Genomic DNA, 23,742 nt, shown 5'->3' with positions numbered 1-23,742 from the left:
TTGTTTTGTATTATTGCAATGACTAATTGCTACTATTGTATATACAGTGAAGTTATGCTTATCTCAATGTTTAAGTTATGTTGATCAAATAATTTAAATATTGAGATTGTAGAACCTAATTCATCAATAGATAGCAATATTATAGTAAGACTTTTCTAATATTCTGTAAGAAACAATTTAAATATATTATTTATAATATAATAAAACAATCGGACAGTTATAAATTACATAGCTAACCCTCTGTCTTTGGACCGAGATCTTACCTTTAGAAGCAGTTGTCAGTCTGTCAGCCTGAACTAGGAATTCTCTGCATTCTGAGATAACACATCATCTTTATTGCATTTTCTTCACATAGATTTACAACCAGTACTAAAAATCTAAAGTTTACTTGCATGACTGTTTTTAGAAATTGTCCACTCACCAAAGCCATGTTCAGTAACTCAGCCAGCTGAATGGACTTATGATGTTATAGAATAGGCGGAGTTAGGTATCTAGCTGAGAAACAGAAAATGCATTTTTAACATTGTCTGAACTAAAAGTTGGCAGATCAGGCAAGATGTAAGTTAGACAAGTAAAATATATCTGAATAATTTTGTTAGCTGCTGATGGGTGGGAGGAGTTAGTCTTCAATCAAAAATGTGTTCTAATTTAGCCAGTTGCTGATAAGAGAAAAAAGATAAATCTAATGACGTACTGATAGAATCTTTTAGCCAACTGAGTTATTGAACATGACTCAACATTAACATTTTTTTTGAGTTTGATATTGGCAAACATGATAATTCTCGTGAGCATCTGAAACTATCAATGGAAGCTTTAAATTTCTGATGTATTCTAGCTTCTTGTTCCATTTTAATTTTAGTTAAAAAAAAGTTCAAAGCTTATAGTATCACTTTTTACAGACTTATCATACAGGAAATGTTGGTGACTACAGGAATGAATTTGATATCAGACATTTAGACTTTATTGATATCAGTTACAAGAAAATGCATTTCAGGTGTCATACCCTTCATCAGTTCTTATCTCCTTAGTAGTACCTGTATTTTTTGTAGATGTTTTTTAGTTGTACAACTTCTAACACAATTGGATTTTTCTTAAACTTATATTATAGTAATAAACCTTGTATTCCAAAAGCAGCCATTCCTATCTATCAAGTCAGCCTCATTTATAAATCAAAATTGGCAAGTATGAAATTATATATATTTAAAATTTTTTTTCAAGTACTTTAAAAAATTTTCTATTATATTTTCTTTTACATATATATTCTAATTTCTATGTTAATTACCTGAGAAACCAGAGATAAATTTGAGAAGGAATCCAAAGCCCATTGCACAATTGATTCATTTTCAGAAACTGTTAAAGTACATGTACTATAAACAAGCACACCACCTTTTCTTAATAATTTTTCTCCCTGAAAGTTTGTATTATTTCATATTAAAAAAAGCTACAATAATTGTTATTAAGTTTAAAAATTTTGGATAAGAAAAAATGAATATTTTCTTACAACATTAAAAAGCTTTTTCTGTAAAGGAGGATATGAATTCAATTCTTTTGGTGTCATCAGGTTAGATAACTGAGGCCGCTGACCCAAAGCACTGCATGGTGCATCAAGCAGAATACAATCAAACAATTCAATTGGAAAAGGTGGTGGTGATATACTTTCTAAACAAATATATTTAATAACAATAATTTATTTTCATATTTATTAAAAATATTGTTTCAAAATTAATCACTTAAATTTATTATTTCTAAAATGAGAAAATTTATTTGTGAAAAATAAATTTAAAATTATTTTGGTCAATAAATATCATATATATTTTTATAACAACATTTACTTTATTTGCATTTAATTATTTTAATAATAATACATCTAAATAAAATATTATTTCAAAGCTTTAAACTTTAAATTATTTAAATAATATTTATTATTTAGATATTGTTTTTGGACATTATCATAACAAGAATAAAACTCATTTTATTATTATTGTAATAATAATAAAACATTTACAAAATAATTCTAATGATGTATTCTCCAACAGCTTTCCAAATCAAGCCTCGTATAATTAAGATTTTAAGCTTCTAATCCCAAGTTAAAAACTACTTTACTTTTCATATTTACTGACAATTTTGAATTGAAATTAGAAACACACTAGTTTGTCTAAACAATATATCATCATTAGTTCTGTAAATTCTTATACACAAAACTAAATGCATTATTTAAAATTGGAATTGCTAATGTTGCTGTAACCAAATAAACCAAACTAATTTGAATAATTTTTCTATAAACTCACTATTTATAAGGAGATACTTTGCATAGTTTGTAGGTATTCTAATAATATTCTTAAAATGGGTTTTTACTATATACATTTTTAAAATTTACTATTAATAACACTTGGTGTAACAATTACTTTGATGGGTACTTTATAAACCTAGGCAAAGCCAGATGTAACAAGCTAGTCAATAATATACATAACAGAGTTAAAAAATAAGGATAATAACTGAATTATTAAATAATAATAAATTGCACTTTTCTGTCATCATGATTTCATTAATTTAACAACTTACCTGATTTTCTGATATTTTCACCATCTTCAGCAGTCTTAGTATTATCAACAGCTTTAGTTGAATCAAAAACAAATCCTGTCACACAAGAAAGCTTACAAAGGTTCACATTTTTAATTACTTTTTGTATTTTTGATGAAGATTTATCGAGTGCAATAACATGGCCCTGAATTAGTAATAGAAAAAATAATTTATTTTCAAACAAAATACTATTTTTATATTTATAATTTAATATATAATAATTTATTCATTAATTATATTGATAATTTTTATTCTAATTATTAGTTAGATATAGAAATTTAACAGTTTTATTAAAATGTTACATATTAAATATTAATTTGTATTTTATATTGCCTAAATTCTAATCTGTGAAAATTAATTTGATAATTAATATGTGAAATTATTTATTCATTAATTTCATTATGAAATGATAACATAGTAAGTATTTAAGATCACAAAACTTCAGAGAATTCTACACAAGACTTTACATGAAAATTTAAAATATTACAGAATTAATAAAATTTAATTAAGTATTAAAACTAGATTTTCCTGAATGTTTTACAAATACAGTCAAAAGATTTCTCACTAAAAAATTCAAATTTTATAAGTACAAAGCAGTCCTTACTGAAATTTTAAGGACTAATTTCTGATTTAAGACAGACAGATCTGGAAAAAAAATACAGAAGAATATAAGCATTTCTAAAGTATGAGATGTGATTTGGTTTCATAGAGTAGGCTTTAGAAAACATCTGGCATTACTTGTTACCCATAAATTTTCTGTTGAAATGATATGATCTGGACATCTTACGAATTTTAAATATGATCTAAAAGGTGCCAATAAAATAAAAAAATCACTAGTTCTTGAACTATGGATATGATTCTTTGCAAATATGGAATCCAAATCACATTGGTGAATGTATTTCAGTCTTAATAGCATTAATAATTGATTTTATATCAATTATCTTACAAGGGGAGGGCACGACCTGGGAAATTCACTTTGGGATGAGACTTGGTATATAGGTAGTACTCCTTTAGGATGTTCAATCCTCAAAACAAGAAAGCGCAATGGCTGGCCAATTTTAAGAAAAAGGCCTTTAAAAATTAGAGCTCAGCTTATGTACTAATAAGTTTCGCTAGGTCAGCAGCTACCGAGCAGCTCAGTTGACATCGTTCTTGGTACCGCCAAGTTGTTCAGGGTTCAAATCTCGGTCTCAATTAGTATTTTTTTTTTCTTTCTAAAAATTTTTAAAAATAAGTATTTTGAATATATATAAATATTAAAATTTTATTTTAAAAAATGTTTAACACATATTACATGTCATTTTAATTATAATAATACAAAATAATTAATAAGTATATTAATAATCATCATTAACTGTTGGTAAACTGATAGTATCTTCATTCACAGACACTTTACTGTAAAATAATACAAATAGTTTCAATATGGTGTGATATATTACAGAACACTATGATCTCTTCGAAATCCAAAAGTAAACTGACATTCCAAATATCAGGTCAGTCCATAAGTCCATGCCTATTTTTATGACCTTGAGAAAAATCCTGTTTTGCTGTTGAAAATGTCAGTCTAATGTGATACTTTTCACACTGAAGTGTTAAATTGGATCTCATTTATATAATACTGTTGGAATTGGAAACATTTTAGTTGTTTATTTTTGTTAAAATGGAAGTAAAGGATGAATATAAAAGAAATGTTTTATACTTTTTATTTTTAAGCGGTGAGAATTAATAAGAGTAGTAACCTTCGAAAAATTTGATACAATAGAATAATAAATGAAAACTGTTGTTCCATAACTAATTATTTATAACTATTATTATTAATTATTTTGTATTATTATAATTAAAATGACATGTAATATGTGTTAAACATTTTTTTAAATAAAATTTTAATATTTATATATATTCAAAATACTTATTTTTAAAAATTTTTAGAAAGAAAAAAAAAATACTAATTGAGACCGAGATTTGAACCCTGAACAACTTGGCGGTACCAAGAACGATGTCAACTGAGCTGCTCGGTAGCTGCTGACCTAGCGAAACTTATTAGTACATAAGCTGAGCTCGAATTTTTAAAGGCCTTTTTCTTAAAATTGGCTGGCCATTGCACTTTCTTGTTTTGAGGATTGAACATCCTAAAGGAGTACTACCTATATACCAAGTCTCATCCCAAAGTGAATTTCCCAGGTCGTGCCCTCCCCTTGTTAGTTTTAATACTTGATTAAATTTTATTCTCAGGACATGTGGAAGAAAGTTCTAAATTTTGAAAAGTGTTTGTTTGTCCTAGAATTACAAACACTTTTCAAATTTGTTACTTGTTTGTGTAAGAACTGAAGATAAGAATAAAATCATAAACATTTTTCTCCAGCATTTTTGCAATTTGTTTTAACATGAAGCCATAAATTATAAATTTTCTATAAATTGTTTTCATTTCTTAACCTTTCCTAGCTATCAAGTCAGCCTCATCTATAATGTAAGATTGCATATATAACACAACTTCTTCCATAAGAATTTTACTATTTTATCAAACTAATAATTATTTATACATCCGATAAATTAATAATTATTTATGTTATCAAATTAATTAGAACATTAAAAAATTGAAAATTGCAATTATGAAATAAATTATATAATTTCATGCTTTAATTCAAAAGTAATAAGTTTATAATTACACATATTACTTTTGAATTAAGTCAACAATGAAAGAAGTGTTTAAATATACTTAATGTGTTCAGAAAATTAAGGTTCCCTATTCTAAAATATATACAGATATAATATATTCTAAATATATCAGGATACTAAAATACATAAGATGATTTTGCTTTGTATATTATTTTATTTTTTTATCTTTTTTTAAACTACTTATTCTTTTTTCTCTTTATTAAAAAATATATTTTTATGGGAATCATAAACTCTATTACTAGCACAAGAAATAAATAAATACCATCAACTCACCTTAAAATGAATACTGATAAAGCAAATTTTGCCATTGCCATGGCAAAACACCATTCTCACAATGTTAATTTTCATGCAATAAAGCTAACAAAAATTTTACCAGAATTCATTATAACAAATTGTAAATTACCTTTACAACCCCCAGAAACAACCCTATTTCCAATAATGATTGCTTTTTACACTTTTCAACATAAACAATAAAAAGTTGTATTGTAAAATAAATGTTCCATTTTGAGTAGAATAGATTTTCTTTTCCTAGTAAGCAAAGATGGGTTCAACCTCCAAATGTAGAACAATTCAAACAACTGGTTTTAGCAGATCATTCTATTGTACTCAAAAATTATGGGTGAAAATTTATAGATGCCATCCCTTTAAATAGATGCAGCCCATGCAAATGTGCTAGTTTGCAGATCAGGAAGTGCATATATTGATGATAGGTTTGGCTACTTTGTGCCAAATTTGGCTCCTTTTTTTTTACTCTTTTGGCACCAATTAATACTTTCTATGTTTTCAAACAATTTTCAACAGAAAAAAAAAATCACTGATTTCTTTCAGCTTTGTTTTGTTTAACCACTCTGATACACTACTCCACACTTAAATAGCAAAGTTTGATTTTGTTTGATTTGTAAATCATTTAGAACAGGGGTGGCGAACCTATGACATGCGTGCCCAAAGTGGCATGTAAGAGAAATCATCTGGCACATAATGCATCATATGATTTCTGTCCTTTTCAATTATCCTTTCTGTTTATCACCTGATCATCCTTTTTTCAATCAGATTTTTTACATTTATTCGAATTAAAGCGTATTCGTTTAATTTCTTTAAATATCATTATTTGAAGTCTAAGACTTTGGCACGCATTAACATCTTTAAAGCTAAGTATGCTTACAATATGGCACGCGGACTCAAAAAGGTATGCCATCCCTGATTTAGAACATTAATTTGTTATTGTAAATAAATTTTATTTAACTTTATTTAGTAAATTAATACAGAATATAATTTAGAGATTTTGACTGCCTATTAAGAGTTAACTCCCTAAATTATACAACCTTGTTTGACCTTGACCCTGAAAATTGTCAATACGAATTTTCAATAAAGTACTGTTCCCCTAGTGATTTGTATTAATGTGAGTTGACTGTATTCATGTTTCATAAACTAAAGTATTATGTTTATAATAAATATCGTAATGAAGTGTAATACAATCTATATCTTTTCCTATTAAATTAAAAAAACTTTCTTAATAAAATTTAGGTTGTTGCATATGTAATTTTTCATTTCATTACAATGTATGAATATATTTCACATTACATGATCATCAATGCAATAAACAACTAAACCTCAAAAAAATCCTTTAAAATGCAGCTGTTTTATTATCTTTTCAAATGTTTTCAATTATTTTCAATGCCTTCCTTTACATATTTTATTTATTCATTTGTATCTATTTTATTTGTATGTTTTTACATGTTATTATCACATATATATTGAATTGTTATATCTATGAGATTGCACACTAGAAAATTCAAATTTAAAAATGTTCTGAAGCATAGTTTGTTGTATAAAAAATCAGAATCATTCGATTTTTGTTGTTCTTGATGAAGGTCGTTGAAAATGACTGAAAACATTTGAAAAGATAATAAAACAGCTGAATTTTAAAGGTTTTTTTCGAGGTTTAGTTGTTTATTATGAAGTGCAGTTAGAAAAGAGCATCAATGCAATTGTCTATCAACTAATTACAACTTTCATCAAAAAAGCGACTTCTTTGCTCATAAAAATTAAAATTATCATCATGGATTTCTACTTGCTGTCATAATTTTAAAAACTATCTTACTTAAAATAAAAGTATAACTAGATCAGTTAATAATATGTCATTACATCTGTATTCCCACATGAAGTAACTTCTGTAAATATGAAAAAGTTTCTGTCTAGCAAACCTTATTTTTAAAACATGTCTCATGCAATCTATTCTAAATATTCAATGACTATTTATTTTATAGAAAAGTAAAATTTTATTAATTACCTTATTCTTCATTAAAATTCCAATATGAGTAGTTTTTCCACCTTTAAGATTGAATTTATACTGTAAGTGAAGTGAAATAAATTAAAAGCTAACAACTTAAAATTTAATTTTTAATTGCTAATAATTATATAGTACTAGGGTTATAATATCCCATTTGTTATTAGGCAAATATATTATCATCAAATTCAAGACAAGTTTGGTTCTTTATTTATTAATAATGATTATAAATTAATAGAATGTTTAATTTAAAATTTAAAAAAAATGTTTAAATTGTTACCTATAGAAACAAGAAATGTTTTTGTTTGTTAAGTTCTAACATATTTATTTTTAATAAAGCATAATAAAAATAAAGTCCTTATAAACAACATTTTTTACATCTTAACATTAATTGCTTAATCATTGTAATCATCAATCAAATATGCTAAAATATTAATGTATAATGGTAACAATTAATATATATAATATACATGAGTCACTTACTAAGTCATGGCAACATTTTTTTTCTGTGGAATCCCATGCCGCAACACACATTTTCCAATGTTCATCCATGACAGTGAGATGTAATGTTGCACAATAACACTGCTAGATGGTGTGAATGTTCAAGAACAACAACAGAAGCAGAGTGCAAAGTCAATTGGTTTTTGTATGTCATTCAGTATAGATGTGAGTCAACTGGAACAGCATGTGTATGTAAATTGCAGTACTTTGCAGGCAAAACAAGAGGGAATGTCATGCACAGCCCATAGAAGCTGTCAGTGAGCATGCTCTCCCATACAAAACTGTTGCAAGGTGGGTAGCAGCTTTTGTATATGGAAGAGTAGCAATTGTCGACATGTCTCGTACCAGATGCTCTATGACTGTTCGTACCAATGTTGCTCATGCTGATTGCCCAATGCTTAGAGGACAACAGAAGATGATCTCTGCAGGAGTTGGTGACACAAACAGGTATTATCAGGCAACTGTGCATCAACATTATAAAGCATATGCAATAAGTGAAATGACTAGTTCCAGTTCTGTTTTTTGTTTTTCCTTCCTTGTCTACAATACTTTCCAAGTAACCCATCTAACAGTCATTATTGATAGAGTACATTGTGTTTTTTCATATGTGTATTTTGAAATGTTTGTATAACAATGCATTTACCTGCATAAAAATTCTTGCCATGACTTAGTAAGTGACCTACATATATAATACATATTAGGAAAATACAAATATCAACAAATCTAATACTTTATTTTTATAGCAATTAAATAAAAATATTTTCTAATTTTAATCAATCTAGGTTCTAATTTTTTAAACAATTTTGTAACAAAAATGTCTTAATAAATGCATTTCTGAAATTATGTTTAAAAAATAACTTATGATATTTTTCAATGTTCAGCAAAGCAATTTATAGTGATCTCTAAATTTTTATAAATAAATTTCTAAGGCATATGCTTTTATGGTGATTTTGAAAGTGTATCAAGAAAGATGAAAGATTGGCATAAGATTTTTTTAAATCTTTCACAAGTTTCAACAAACTTGAACATATTCATTAAGCAATTAACTAACTGAAAATGAAAAGATAAGAACATACTCATTTCTATTAAGATGAAAATATATATTTGTCCAAAACTTAAGAATAAACACAATTTCCAGTGGTGATAACTAGAAAAAGTTACTGAGCCAGTTGGTAATGAGCCTGCCACAACATTGTGAGTGCTGCATTGCTATTTAAGCATATTCCATACTAATAGGTCTTTCTGCCTGGGTATTGGTAAGCACTTTCTATCCACTCTCCAATTACTCAATATCAACCCCCAGCTCTCCAGCACAGGGAATCCCCCCTCTTAATCAGTCTAGTTCCCACAGTCTGTCAGTATTCACTCTGTACGTGAAGCATTCACTATCTCCAAGACTACATACAGTAGAGAGTCGTTAATCCAAATCAATTGGGGACTGGGGTTGTTCGTATTAGTGATTTGTTCGGATAACCGATTATGTATGAAAAAATATATTAACCTGTCCGATGTTCAAATTTTTCTCTGTTGCGTGTCGCTTCTTGTTGAATTTTTGTCAATTTTAAGCCTAACGAAAATTTTTATAATAATAATCGAGGCTATTGTATCATTAAAAATTATTTCTTTATTTTGTCCAAACAAAATAAATATATTGAAGAATATAAAAACATGAAAATCATACTTTAGAAGTAAATCTAGTATCAAAAACGTTCGATTCAGCATGACACAGTCCGACTGAAAATCGTTCGGATAACCAGCAATTTGGATTACCGGGGTTTGGATTAACGACTCTCTACTGTATTTTGTTTATAAAGTTGTACTTTATTGTTTATCCCATCTGAAGGATTCAATGACTAAAATATTAATCTGCATGTCTTTTTTTTTTATGAATAAACTTTAATTGTTTTGTAACTCATTTTTATAATTTTTGCTGACTGTACTTTTATGTTCTGTAATAGGTAAAAAATGCAAATTAAAACAAAGTTATCAAGCTGGAGGTCCTTTAGATCTTTTCTTTATTGTAATAAATAAAAATGATTAAGCTCCTCATTTAATGACCAATTTGTTTAACAATCTAGTCATAGGAATATAACTCTGTCATTAAGTGAGGAGTGGTCGAACATTTGAAAATCATTAAATATATGCTTATCTTGCATAAAATGATAAAATAAACATTTGATATGGATTTTTGATTAAATATATTTTATATTTTTTATTATATTATTATATTTTTATTATATCTATTATATTTTTAACTATTGAACTTAACTGCTATGATAAGTTTGTTACAACTTAATTAGAACTTTACTCACTATTTTATTAATAATTCAAAATTATAAACTTATTTTACTAAATAAAACAAGATTTTCTTTTAACAAACTATACATACATTTAAGTAAAGAAAAATGATTAAAAATTTATATTTCTCAGAATTTTATAAATTTTCATTATTAAATATTTTACACAAATCAATTCTGAGTCAGTGGCACACCCATATGGAGGGTCAAAGGGCCCTGGCACCCTCCAGAAAAAAATAAAAGGAAAAACAAACACTAGAAAATTTTTCAAAAATCTTTTCTTAATTAAAATTCGTTTTTTATTTATATTGTGTCATGTCTTCTATTTTCACCATACTTCTGAATTAGCAGTGACAAATGTGAGAATTTTACTGAATTTATATTAAAAATGATTTTAACTGTTCAACTTGGCTCTCAAAATTAAATCCCGAGTGTGCCACTGTTCTGAGTAGTTTTATATACATAATAATAAACTTACCTGGTGCTGCACACATATCTAATACATAATCTCCAGGTTTTGGAGCTAAAACATGGCTACAAAGAACAGATGGAAGATTCTGAAGAAACAAATCTTCAGGAAGAATATCTTTAAATGACCAACAATTATACAATGGTTCATCAATTTTTATTGCTAGTCCACTAAAATGAAAATATGTGTTTACAATTTAGGTATAAATAGGAATAAAATAATTAATTTTTAAAAGCAATTTATTTTCTTTGGATATGATTAAAAATTAATTTTATTTATATAACAGATTCCAAAAAACCAGATTTTTTTAAAAATATATTTTAATGATAAAAATTTAGTAGCCAAAGATCTTTTGTAATGTCTGAAAATTATCAATAAAGTCAAATATTTGTATGTAAGAATTTCAAATACAATACAATAAAAATAAGAAGCCAAAAAGGTTGAAATGAAGCTGAAAAGTTAAAATAGCTGAAGCTAAAGGTTAGTGTTTCATTATTACACTGTATTTCTCCTTTCCATAACTGCACTAGCATTAACACTAGAATTTTACAATTTAAAAAAAACTGTTCTTTTTAAATTGTAAAATTGAAATATCTCCTGAAGAAGGTTAATTAAGAAGACTGAAAACATTATAATTTAAGAATATAGTTGAAAATTTTTAACGTTTTAAGTTTATAAAAAGGAAAATGATTTTTATTTACATTACTACAGCAGAGCCTTGCTAATCTAGTCCTTAATTATCTGGCATATCTTCCAATGATTGCCTATGCCAGATTTGCAACTGTGGTGCTGCAAAATATATTGCTGAGCAGCACCATAACACTTCTTACATGTATTACTAAAACTAGATTGCCAGAATCAACACTAGACAGGTCAGATCATTACTTTTATGTAGACTTTAGATCTAGACACTCGGTAATCCAATGTGCTTCTGTGCAAGGAATGGCCAGATTAGCAAGAGTCTACACTTTATTATTAAACAGTTTTATTATGAATTATAAAAGAAATTATAGAAATATTAACTAAATCTATAAAAGAACTAAATAAAAATTATAATCTGTATAAGAAAACAAAAACTTTTAACTAATTAATTTATCAAGAATATATTTGTAGCTTTTTCTTCACTCTAAAAACTATAGACCACATTATACAATAAAAATTTAACAAATCTTTTAGTTATCATTTTTATGTGAAGTTTTTATTATGTGTGAATAAATAAGTAAATAAACATACAGTTATCCATCATAAAACACATCACTTCTACAATACGGTTTGGGAAATCCTCTGTACAAAATTTCACAACTTTTAAGTGCAAATTCCTTTATTCAAGTAAGCATGTGTTGTCCCAAATTTGTCCACAGATTTTACAATATTGAAATTTTCAATTTCTTTTGTGTTTTTCATCAGTTTAATGAAAACTGATAGTGCAATTTTTTTCTTTCTTGTCATCGCTCTCCTATCAACCAGGTGTCATCATTGTTGCTTTCAGACTTTAGTCTCTAAGACTGTCACTATGTTTTGTTTTTATAGATTAATCTTTGTATTTAGTAATGGGCAAATTCAAGGTTAATAATTTAAATTTGTTAAATTATATAACAAGATTTTTTATAAATTAATTGAGAAAATTTTATCTGTTTTTTAACAATTGTACAAAGTTGAAAAAGGAACATCCTTTCTGTAAAGAGAATAACATCACTTCCCTTGTAAGTGATAGTTTAGCGCAGTGGTTCCCAACCGATGTTCCGCGGAACACTGGTGTTCCGTAAGCATCTACCAAGTGTTCCGCAGATTTAGTCGCAAATCAGAAAGTGTACAATCGTATTCGAGCCGCCGAATATCAAAAAATTAAAATCATAAAATTTTCACAAACTTAAATATATATGTACGACTCGTACTTATGGAGTGTACGACTGTTTCGAATAAGATAAAGGCAATGATAAAAACTGAATGAAATATGTAAAAAACATCAGGCACAAGTTTCCCATTAAAGTTATTTAGGTATATTTTTTCCTGTCTTAGAATTGGCATTAATAATATGAGTAGAGATTTTGAATTATAACTGCTTAATTCTAATAAAATAACTGATGACAAGCTTATATATTTCATATTAACTTAAGTAAGTGTTCCGCTAAAGAAAATTGCTCACAAAGGTGTTCCGCATCCTAGAAAAGGTTGGGAACCACTGGTTTAGCGTATGATTTCACACACTATCTGCAAAACTGCCCAACTTATGTCTCATGTCGGAAGCATGGAGGGCTTATTTTAAAAGATTTGATTGGAGGAGATTTCTTATAAACACCTGTAAACGTCAGCTAACAGCTAGTAACTAAGTTCAACATAGCTCAGCTCACTTGACCTTTTACAAGGCAAGTTTGGACTTATGACATTCAGTCATATAGCTCAGTATACTCTTCTCAAGACATCAGCTCAACTCTCACATGGAAAACTGCATGTCATTTAGGTAATATAATTATGTAAACTCTCTCTCAGCCTAACGACTTATTTAGTGAGATATTAGTTTGAGTTTCCTTAAAAAAAGAAAAAAAAAAAGGAAGAATTGTAATTAGATATTTTGTTATCATTTTAATATGTTTCAATCATTTGATTTAGTTCTCATTATAAATGTATACAGAGGATCTTGATTATTTCATTAAATATATCTTTTAATCATTATCTCATTTGATTCCTTATGCCTAACTCCATTGTCTTACTCACATTAAAAATAGACCCTCCTATGAATTCTGGAAACAGATTTCTAATTTCATTCATGTCTTAGTCCTTAGAATTGACTAAGTGGTGTCAGGGATCCTGACTCTGAGAGATCTTACCGATCATTCAGATTAATAACAGTCATCACCAATGTGTGACAGGGGCGACCAGAGCCCAGAATATCTCACAGTAAAGTTCATTTAACATTAAACATTTTTACGTAAGTGTTATTAACCTTTTTTTAACCATAGGTAAGTAATCACTTGTAAAAATTATAAACAAAATATGGTGGTATCTCGATAATGAAACTGTTCCTGACTTGAATAATTCAGTATTCCAACAAATTCTGAGGGAAAAAAATAATTTGGTTCTAAATTGAATGAATGTAACTTGCTAAAATACATCTTCAATTAATAATACATTTTTATTTTGCCATATGTAAAGAAATTTTATGATAAAAATAAAAAATGAAGATGTTGCTGATAATTCTGATCAAGATCAACAAAAAAGCTCAGACAGTGACAATACTTTATAAAAAGAAAATGCCCTTGCTTAACCAAAATTAATTTTAACAAGTAATACAGTACTTTTAATTGTGATTGTTAATTAATTATTGTTTAGAAATAAATTATTAATTGCATTAATAATCATATTTCCCTTAGTAACAAAAAAATCATATACTTTTGCTAACTTTTGGAATGTAACCCCTTTGTTTTGTATAGTTCCTTAGTTTCGTATAGCATGAATTTGCCTAACACGGCACTTTTTCAGAATATAACTGCCATGTTATACAACGGATACCTGTATATTTATTGTAATAGCTCAGGATTAAAAAAAAAATGTTTATTTTGATGAAACACTTTACACAAAGTTTTAATCAAAATAACACAAAAACTAATTAAAGTAACAAAAGGGATGACTTGTAACTATAATAAATTAACAGAAATAGTTTAAATGGAATGTTTTATGTTGTAGTGGCTGAAAACCAGTCCTCTCTAGAAATACAAGATTCAAATTTAGAATGTCCAAACACTCTAAATGTTTGAATAATTCTATCTAATGTCTATGTCTCTAGTGGCTAAGAGCCCAGAAGTTTAAGAAGTATTCAATCAAATAGGAAATAGGATAGGAAACTCTATATCAATATTGTATATATATATATATATATATATATATATATATACACATACATACACACAGTCAACAAAAAATTATTGAAATGCCACAAATTTTTTACTTTTAATAGGAGAAACAAAAAAAGTACAGTTTAAAACTTTCTAAAACATATATTGTATACTACAAACTATATTCTATGTTTATATACATTTATTTCTATTTTAAAATAAATACAACCTTCAAAAACACCACAAAACAAAATACAGCAAATAATTTTGTCATATTGAAACTTTTTAGTACTTTGAAGAGCCTCCTCTTTTTAATAATTGCTTTGCAATGAGGAGGCATATTTGTAAGTAGTTTTTCATAGACTTTAGAGTCAATTTCATTACATGCCAATTGTATCATCTGTTTTAACTCATCATTGCTTTTTGATGTCTTTTGGTTAATTTTCTTTTTCATATTTCTTCCACAGATGTTCAATGGGATTTAGATCCACACCAATCCAAAGTGATAATATTCTGAGATTTCAAATATTCTTTCACTACCTTAGCCATATGCATTGGATCATTGTCACATTGAAAGACAAAAGTTTGTTTCTAGTCTTAATTTAATGGCTGAAATAAAAGGATTTTCATGCAATATTTTTAAGTATTATTCTTTCCTCATGGTCTCATCAATAAACACCAGGTTTCTAATTCCTTTGCTGCTCATATACACATACTATCACCAAACCACTTCAATGTTTCACAGTTGATCTAATACACATTTGATTAATTGCTTCTCCAAACTTTTTAGCACTTTATTGTGTACAAACAGGTTGAATTTGCTTTTGTCAGACCAAATAACGTGATTCCAAAACATAACTAGACTCTAGATCAGGGTTGTCCAACTTTTTTTCCTTACGGGCCAAATTAGAAATTTACTTATATTCAGCGGGCCACAAAGGTACCTTATATAAATATATGCTTTTAAAAAGTTCAAAATATGAATATCAAATTTTAATAACAAATATACATAATTACAAAAAATACTGTATTATTAACAGTAAAAAAATTATACTCATACAAAATAAAAATAAAGTTGATGCAATTTTTGACATTGCTTTCCTTTTATAATATTGTCAATATCTGCATTTATGGTAGTAGTCTTAATTCTAAAAATGTTAGTTAAATGGAAATCACTCAACTTATTTCTTTTAGCAGTTTCAATGTTTTTCGTGCACGAAAAGAATTGTTCACAACAATATGTACTACCCCACATGCATAATAGTTTTCTAGCACCAATAACGTCATTATGACATCAAAGTGTATCCAGCGAAATGAGAATAATTTTTACGACATACTTTACCAAAATAAATGAAAATGTACCTAAAAAATTTAGGGTGCAGTGGGCCACATAAAAATATTAAGTGGGCTGCAGTGCAGCGTGCTGGCTGTAGGTTGGACATCCCTGCTCTAGGTACTTGAGATTAAAGATACTTTTTAGTCCAAACAAGTAATTTCTTCTTGTTTTGTTTGCTTATCCACGGTTTCTTCCAAGCAACTCTATATTCTCTTTATATATTTTCATAGAGTTATGCTCGGACTGTTCACAGTGGAAACTCATGCAATCTACTTTAAACAGTTTGAGGTATAACACTGATATTATCTCCTATTTCCAATTCATTGGCTATTTTAACTGTACTTACAACATCATTTCTCAATTACTTTGTCCTGTGCTGAATTTGTTTTTTCTCTTTCTTCCTCTTCCTGTCTTATTTTCTACTTTCCCAGTGGATTTAAACTTATTAACAATATTTCTGACAGAAGACAGGCATTCCAAGGTTTTCATCAATTTTACCCAAGGACATGCTATGTTCATATTATCAAAAGACACAATTTTTAATGTCACTAAATCACTCATATTTTTTACAGCACTACAAAAAACAAAGGGACTTAAAATCATAAATTACCTTTTAACAATCTTGCTTCTTCCATTATTTTTGAAAATAATTGCAGTTTCCTTTTTACGAAAAATAAAAACAAAGAAATCAGTACCATGCCAATAATTTTTTTGCATAGTTTTCAATGGTATTTTGTTTTGTGATGTTTTTTTGAAGATTGTATTTATTTTAAAATAGAAATAAATGTATATAAATATACAGGGTGTCCCAAAAGTTTCCATACATACAAAAGGTAAAATGTAAATTTATTCAAATAAACACCAACGAAACCCGATAATATAAGTAACAACACACCCAACAGCCGTAAGTGAATGAGTTAACTTTAGTAGCGTCATCTCTTGCGCTAACTAATAATTAGAATAATTTAATTTAGAATAAACTGGAAGAAAAGAATTGGTTTGAAGCGGGACTCAAACCTGCAACTCCCGCTTGCCGTGCGGACATGTTGCCAGTTATGCTACCCGGACCTTTGTTCCAATCTCCTCTTCCAGCATATATGTTGCCTGTGTGGAGGTTGCAGGCCGTGGGCGCAGATGCGTCCCCAGTCGTGACTCATATATGCTGGAAGAGGAGATTGGAATGAAGGTCCTGGTAGTGTAACTGGCAACACGTCTGCATGGCAAGCGGGAGTTGCGGGTTCGAGTCCCGCTTCGGGCCAATTCTTTTCTTCCAGTTTATTCTAAATTAAATTTTTCTAATTATTAGTTTGCGCAAGAGATGGCGCTACTAAAATTAACCCGTTCACTTACGGCTGTTGGGTGTGTTGTAAATTTATTCACAAAACATTAAGATATCGGCATTAAGATTTGTGTTAGTGAATTGATGGAGTAATGCAATGGAACACATGGGTGATCTGCCAATGGGGTAACTTCTAGCAGGACTTCCTATGTGGAAACTGGATTCTGTTTAGGTGTTAGACACATGAAGAAAACCCAGAACACTGCATGGTGGCCAGCCCATTGGTCAGGCATGAACAAATAACCAACTACAAGTGTTCAATGGTTTTATTTATTTGGTCACTGGTGGGCTTGATTTGTGTCACTATATAAAGACTTTTGAGACACCCTGTAGAATATGTTTTGTAATATACAATGTAAGTTTTAGAAAGTTTTGAACTGTATTTTTTTGTTTCATCTGTTAAAACTGAAAAATTTGTGTCATTCAAATAAGTTTTTTGTTCACTATATAAACACAGTGTTTAATATTTGATAGTTTTTCATTTATTATATTTGCATAGTCTAAAAACAGTGCATTATTTATCATTTGATAATTCAAATATTATAGTGATATCTTGCTGTTTATTTACCGTATTTACATTTGTGACACTAATTAAAACACCAATAAGATATAATAATGTAAAATTTAACTAAAACAATTTTTCTGAATTATAAGATTTGTTAATATTATGAGCAAATACTGTCATTGTTTTCTGAATTAATGAATAAATACACTTTCACATAAAAGATTAACTATTTCTACTAAAATAAAAATTAAAAAACTTTATGGAACTATTGTATTTTAAATTATTATAACTACACTTACTAAGGTTTTTCTACACAAAATATTTGCTGTCTATTTACAACCAAAACACCATTTCCAACAAATTTTTTTCTTCCTAGAAAAGGTTTTACAAAACCTCTTCTACAAGTATTATCTATATCTGCATAAATTGCAACTTTATCTCCAACTTTTAAACCTATAAACAAACATTTAAAATATGATCTAAATCATTTTCATGTTCATTATTATATGTAATTTATAATTAGTTATTTCTAGACATACCATGTGGACAAGCAATAACACCTGGTGCATACACATCAGCACCACGAAGTACTGACATACCACATTCACATCCAACAATAACTTCATGTTTACTAGGTTCTTTTTGATTTGTAACAGGAGGGCAATTAATAACCAATAAATCAGGAAGACTTGGATGAACAAAAATAGATGGCATTGGTAGTTGTCTATTGACACATTGCTGAAATAAAATATTGAAAACAGTAAGTAAAATTAGCTCTGTACAGATATTCTATAATGATAAAGTAATTTCTCTATTATCCAAGAAAGTTTACATTCAGTAATAAGGATTTACAGTATTTTTGATATCAAACACTGAGTAAGCTTTGATATTTACAACTATTACAGACAAATTATATCTAAAAAATTATTAAAAATCATAAAAGCATAATGCAAAGAAAAATAAGTATGACAATAAAACTTTTCACTGGGACAACATTTGTTATATATACTTAAATATATGCAGCATGTCTGAAAAGTACAATGACTAGTATTCATTCAGAACATTTTTATTTGACCAAACATACCCTACACCTTATTTACTGGTACATGCATTATTTTTCTATATAATTGCTGCTGCCATTGCCCAAACACTTGTTAGTCTGGGTACTATCCTAGGATTGTAGAACTCTATCCTTGCTGCTGGAACCACATTTCAACTTCATTTTTGATCTCATCATTGTTGTGGGAGTGTTGTCCTGCAAGATATTTCTTTAAAGAAACAAATGGAAGTCTCTGGGAATAAGGTCTGGGCTGTATGGCAAATGATCAAAAACTTTCCACTTGAATCATTTGAGAAGCTTGGTGACAACCGCTGTGTGATCCCAAGCATTGTCATGAAGCAGGCAGACACCAGTTGTCAATATTCCCCTCCATTTGTTTCGAATGACAATCAAAGGCATTGTAAGTTTGGTAATATGCAGCATTATTAATTATGGTACCAGGAGGCATGAAGTCAATCAGAAGAATGCCTTTTCTGTCCCAGAAAACAGAAGCTATGATTTTTTTTGCAGAAATTGAAGTTTTGAATTTCTTGGGTTTTGGGGAATGCATATGGTTCCATTGCAGCAATTGTTGCTTAGATTCAGGAGTATGGTGGTACATCCAAGTTTCATCACCCAACACAATGTGGTCGAAAAACTCATCTCCTGCGTGTGCATAGAGTGTGAGGAAGTCAAATGCAAAGTCCATCCATTTCATTTTGTGTTTGTCCATTAACATTTTGGGTACCCAGCATGGACACAATTTCCTATACTCTAATGCTACAGTCATAGCTTCATGAAGGGTGGACTTAGACACTTCTGGAATGATTTCATGCAATTCTCTTACTGTGAGATGCCAGTTTGCATGATTTGCTCCCTCAGTTCTTTGAAGAAGTTCATCAGAGATCACAGATGGCCTACCACTCCTGTGTTCATCACAAACATTGGTCCTGCCTCCAGAGAATGCATAATACCACTTTCTTACATTTTTTTTATTCAAAATGTTACTATAAACAGAAACAATTTGTTTGTGAATATCTGCTGAGTGTTCATCTTTTGCATTGAGAAAACATATGATGGAACACACTTCACATTTGACAGGCTTCTGAATCAGCGCAGCCATTATACACATGTGCTACTTGAACCAGACTCAACGTAGCAATGACTATCACAAAAAGACCATGAAAGGTTCAAGGTCAAATTGACAGTTGTCAACTTATGCACTAAAATATTAGATCTCTGCTTATATGCAATGTATCTTTACTTTTTGGATACACCTCATATTTTCTTATGACTTTCATCATAAATTCTTTCTTTTTAAATAAAAATTAATATCATTTACTCTAATTACATACAGGTACTCCTCACTTTACGACCGAGTTCCGTTCCGACAACTACATCATTAAGTGAACTGGTTGATAATCGAGGAGCTTGCACCGGGAATATAGGATCATTGTAAAATTATACAAATTATGCAACAAACTTCAAATTTATTCATAAAAAGACTATTATAGTACGCTATTAGCCTATTATAGCACGCTTCGTGAGCATGTCACCATTTGCCACTGATTGACACTCAAGCTGAGAAAGGGGATTCCCCGAATTGCAGGTTGAAACTCGATTGGTCGTTAAACAGATAGATCGTAAAGCGAGGAGTACCTGTAATGAACAAGTAACACAGTTTTTAACCACATTTCTAAAATCACAAAAAAACAGACTAGAAAATATTGTATGCAAAAATGCAAGTATTTGCATACTTTATATGGTGGTACCTCATAATTTAAATGTTCCAGAGTTTGAATGTTAAATTCAAGAGAAATTCAATCCAGAGTTCAAATGAGGCTTCTACATTCAAACTGTACACAGTGAAAAAAAATGTGCTTGCTGCTAGGATCAAAGACCAAAAATGCTCACTGAGCAAAAAATCAATCACAATACATTCTGACTTCTCAAATCCAGCACAATGCAAATTTCATGTCATGGCACTTTCAAAAATGTGCACAATGAGTTTTGACATATTCAATAATACCACAAAGCAAAATTCATATTGACATTGTTTTAATAATCAACCAAAATATAGTCTGGCAATGTGAAAGTGCCACATGTTGTAGATGCTCATTAATGCAGCCATGACACAATGTGATAAAAATACAGTGGTACTTCGGTTTTCATTGATAATCCATCCAAAAACAATCAGTGAAATCCAAAACTGATGACAACAGAGGCAATTATTTCCATATATGAATCAATGTAAATCCAATTAATTTGTTCTAGACACTCCAAAACATATACCAAAAATACATTTTATAGAAAATAAATGTAGTGTTTAATACTAAAAACAATAAGATATTAATATAAAATACTAATGTAAAGCATAAATGAACATTTAACATGGCATTTCCCATGATGAAGCTAAAAGGAAAGGAAAGCAATGAAATTGGGTGTATTCAAAATCTCAGCATCAATCCAGTAAGATGCTACCAGAAGTAACGCAACTGCTGGCGTTTTCTAGAAAATACAAATGCTGACTGCTGAGAATTTCAGGAGAGAAAAACAATAAAAATGGCAAACAATGTGAACTTCCACATTATGTTAAATTTATTTTTGAACTTATTTAATGAGAACAGCTTAATGAAAAAATGAACATTTCAAAAAGAGAAATATGGATGAAGATTTTTTAAGTTTCCATAAGAGTTTTAAATAATTAAATCAATCCTAAGATTACACTTTAACAACTAAAAAAAATTATGTGATGTCTTACGTAAATATACTAGTATATTAAAATATTCTATTAATATACTAACTAAATATTTAATTTATTCAGGATTTATTCATCGACAAATAAATTAAATTCAAAATTGTCAATGCAAAATAGAGCTCTTAGTAGCCTCATGTAGGCTACCGTCTTGTTTGCTGGTGTATCGAGCACCAAAAAGGACACTTGCAGTTTGCTGGAAGCATGCTGGCAGCAACGAAAGTCATCTGAAATTTTGAACAGAAATGCTGAGAGGTGCTGGCTACATGCTGAGATTTCGAATTTGCCCATTGTTTGGCTAGATGTGCAGTAATGCTCACTCAACAAGAAACAATGCCACACTGAGCAGGAAAATGCATGAGTTGCCCTTTGATTTTGTGAAATTAGCAGTGAGGTCACATGGACATGCTGATGAAAACTGAGACGAATTTTTCGCGAAAATAATGAATGAAAACCGAAACTTATGATAACCAAGGTATTATTGTACTGAGCAAAAATAAGTAACAAATTTTTGCACAGATATTTTTAATAAATAATTTATGTATTTCCATCAAAGGACTTATTCTGAACAACATTTATTATTAGAAAAATACACATCAGTAAAAGTTCCTATCACAAAACATTATATAATTAAAAGAACCATAGTATAATAAATTTAACTCCTTATTGTCTTTTATAATTCACAGAAGACAATTTGTTGTCAATTGTTTTGTTTATGAATGCTTGATATGTACAAATGGTACTTTAAAATCCTAGATATCTAAAAAATTATAGATTTAAGTCAAATAAGAAATTTGTTTTCAATAATGACATTTCCACAAAGAGACCAACTCCAAACAAATTTCTATATTAATATTAGTAAAAAATAATGATAAATAAAAGTTTCTGTCTTAGAAATTTAAGGCTTAGGCATAAGATTAATGAGGCTAACTGTTTATTTTCAGTACAATTCTCAATGTAGATTAGAATTTGATTTTATTCTAAATAATAAAGAAATCTGTTACTTATTTTTACACAGATGTTTTTATCACATTACATCATGGCTGCATTAATAAGCATCCACAATGCATTGTGGCACTTTCACATTACCAGATTGAATTTTGGTTGATTATACTGTTCTGAATCAAAACCCTCTCATAAAAGAAAATGTGATATTTTTATGTATTTTAGTGTGCTGAATATGAATCTGAAGTCTGAAATCTTCTAATACCCACAGTTTTTTAAAAATACCATTTTTTGCAGAAAAATGCCTCTTAGACACACTTGGTAGTATTGTTTGAATAACATATAAAATCAGAGAAGTTACATTTGATTAATGTCAAGAATTGTCAGAAAAAGAGAATCAGGAAATGTAAAATTTTTTCAACAGAGGACAATATCATTTTTTGCAACAATATACCGCTTTTCTTGGAGGAGCTTCAGCTGTCACAGGATCCTGCAGAGTGGACACTCTTTATTGACTTATCAAAGTTTGGCCTTTAAAGAATTTTGCTGCACAATGGCAACAAACATCCATCCATTCTGATTACTCATGCTGTTCACATGAAAGAAACTTATGACAACATGAAGGTAATGAAGGACAAGATAAAATACAATGAGCATAAGTGAAATGTGTGTGCTGACTTCAAAGTTGTTGCAATGATAACAGGTCCTCAAGGAGGATATACTAAATTCTGCTGCTTTTTTATGTAAATGGGACAGTTGAGCAAGAACCAGTCACTACTTGGCAAGAAAGTGGCCCAACTGCACAGCAAATGTACAAAGTCAGAAGAATATTGCTTTTCCTACTCTAGTGAAGTAAAGCAAAATCCTCTTATCTCCACTTCGTATCAAGCTTGGTTTGATGAAAAATTTTGTGGCATGTATGGACAGAGAAGAAGAAGGCTTTGCTTACCTGAAGCAAAAGTTTTCTCATCTGAGTGATGCAAAAGTACAGGATGGAATTTTTGTTGGTCCCCAAGTAAGACAGCTTTTGAAGGATCCTAGTTTCAAGAAAAAACTTAGTGCATTCAAAAATGTAAACAAGAACTTTTTGGGAAATGTAAGAACAACTATGAGGAAATCATGGAGAAGTTAGTAATGTCCTACCAAACACTGGGTTACAATATGTCAGTCAAGGTGCATT

The 23,742-nt window shown here is 29.0% G+C and overlaps 1 protein-coding gene across 2 annotated transcripts in view; it reads right to left on the bottom strand.

The window, feature by feature from the left end:
* LOC136988270 (tRNA (cytosine(72)-C(5))-methyltransferase NSUN6) overlaps positions 1-23,742 on the bottom strand; it is a 32,602-nt gene that overhangs the window by 5,312 nt on the left and 3,548 nt on the right. Inside the window, exons 3-10 of one of the 2 annotated variants that reach the window (XM_067286131.1) lie at positions 18,363-18,561; positions 18,123-18,276; positions 10,820-10,980; positions 7,547-7,587; positions 2,563-2,725; positions 1,502-1,659; positions 1,283-1,408; positions 449-495 (exon numbers count right to left, since the gene is read on the bottom strand). In XM_067286131.1, the coding sequence (XP_067142232.1) occupies positions 484-495; positions 1,283-1,408; positions 1,502-1,659; positions 2,563-2,725; positions 7,547-7,587; positions 10,820-10,980; positions 18,123-18,276; positions 18,363-18,561 (1,014 nt within the window). In that variant the 3' untranslated portion in view covers positions 449-483. Of the gene's footprint in view, positions 1-448; positions 496-1,282; positions 1,409-1,501; positions 1,660-2,562; positions 2,726-7,546; positions 7,588-10,819; positions 10,981-18,122; positions 18,277-18,362; positions 18,562-23,742 lie in introns of those variants that run through there. The other variant, XM_067286130.1, reaches the window with a different exon arrangement.

The sequence above is a fragment of the Centruroides vittatus genome, unplaced genomic scaffold (assembly GCF_030686945.1).
Source record: "Centruroides vittatus isolate TY-2023 unplaced genomic scaffold, ASM3068694v2 scaffold_324, whole genome shotgun sequence".
Taxonomy (NCBI): Eukaryota; Metazoa; Arthropoda; class Arachnida; order Scorpiones; family Buthidae; genus Centruroides; species Centruroides vittatus.
This window is presented reverse-complemented; position numbering and strand designations above follow the sequence as displayed.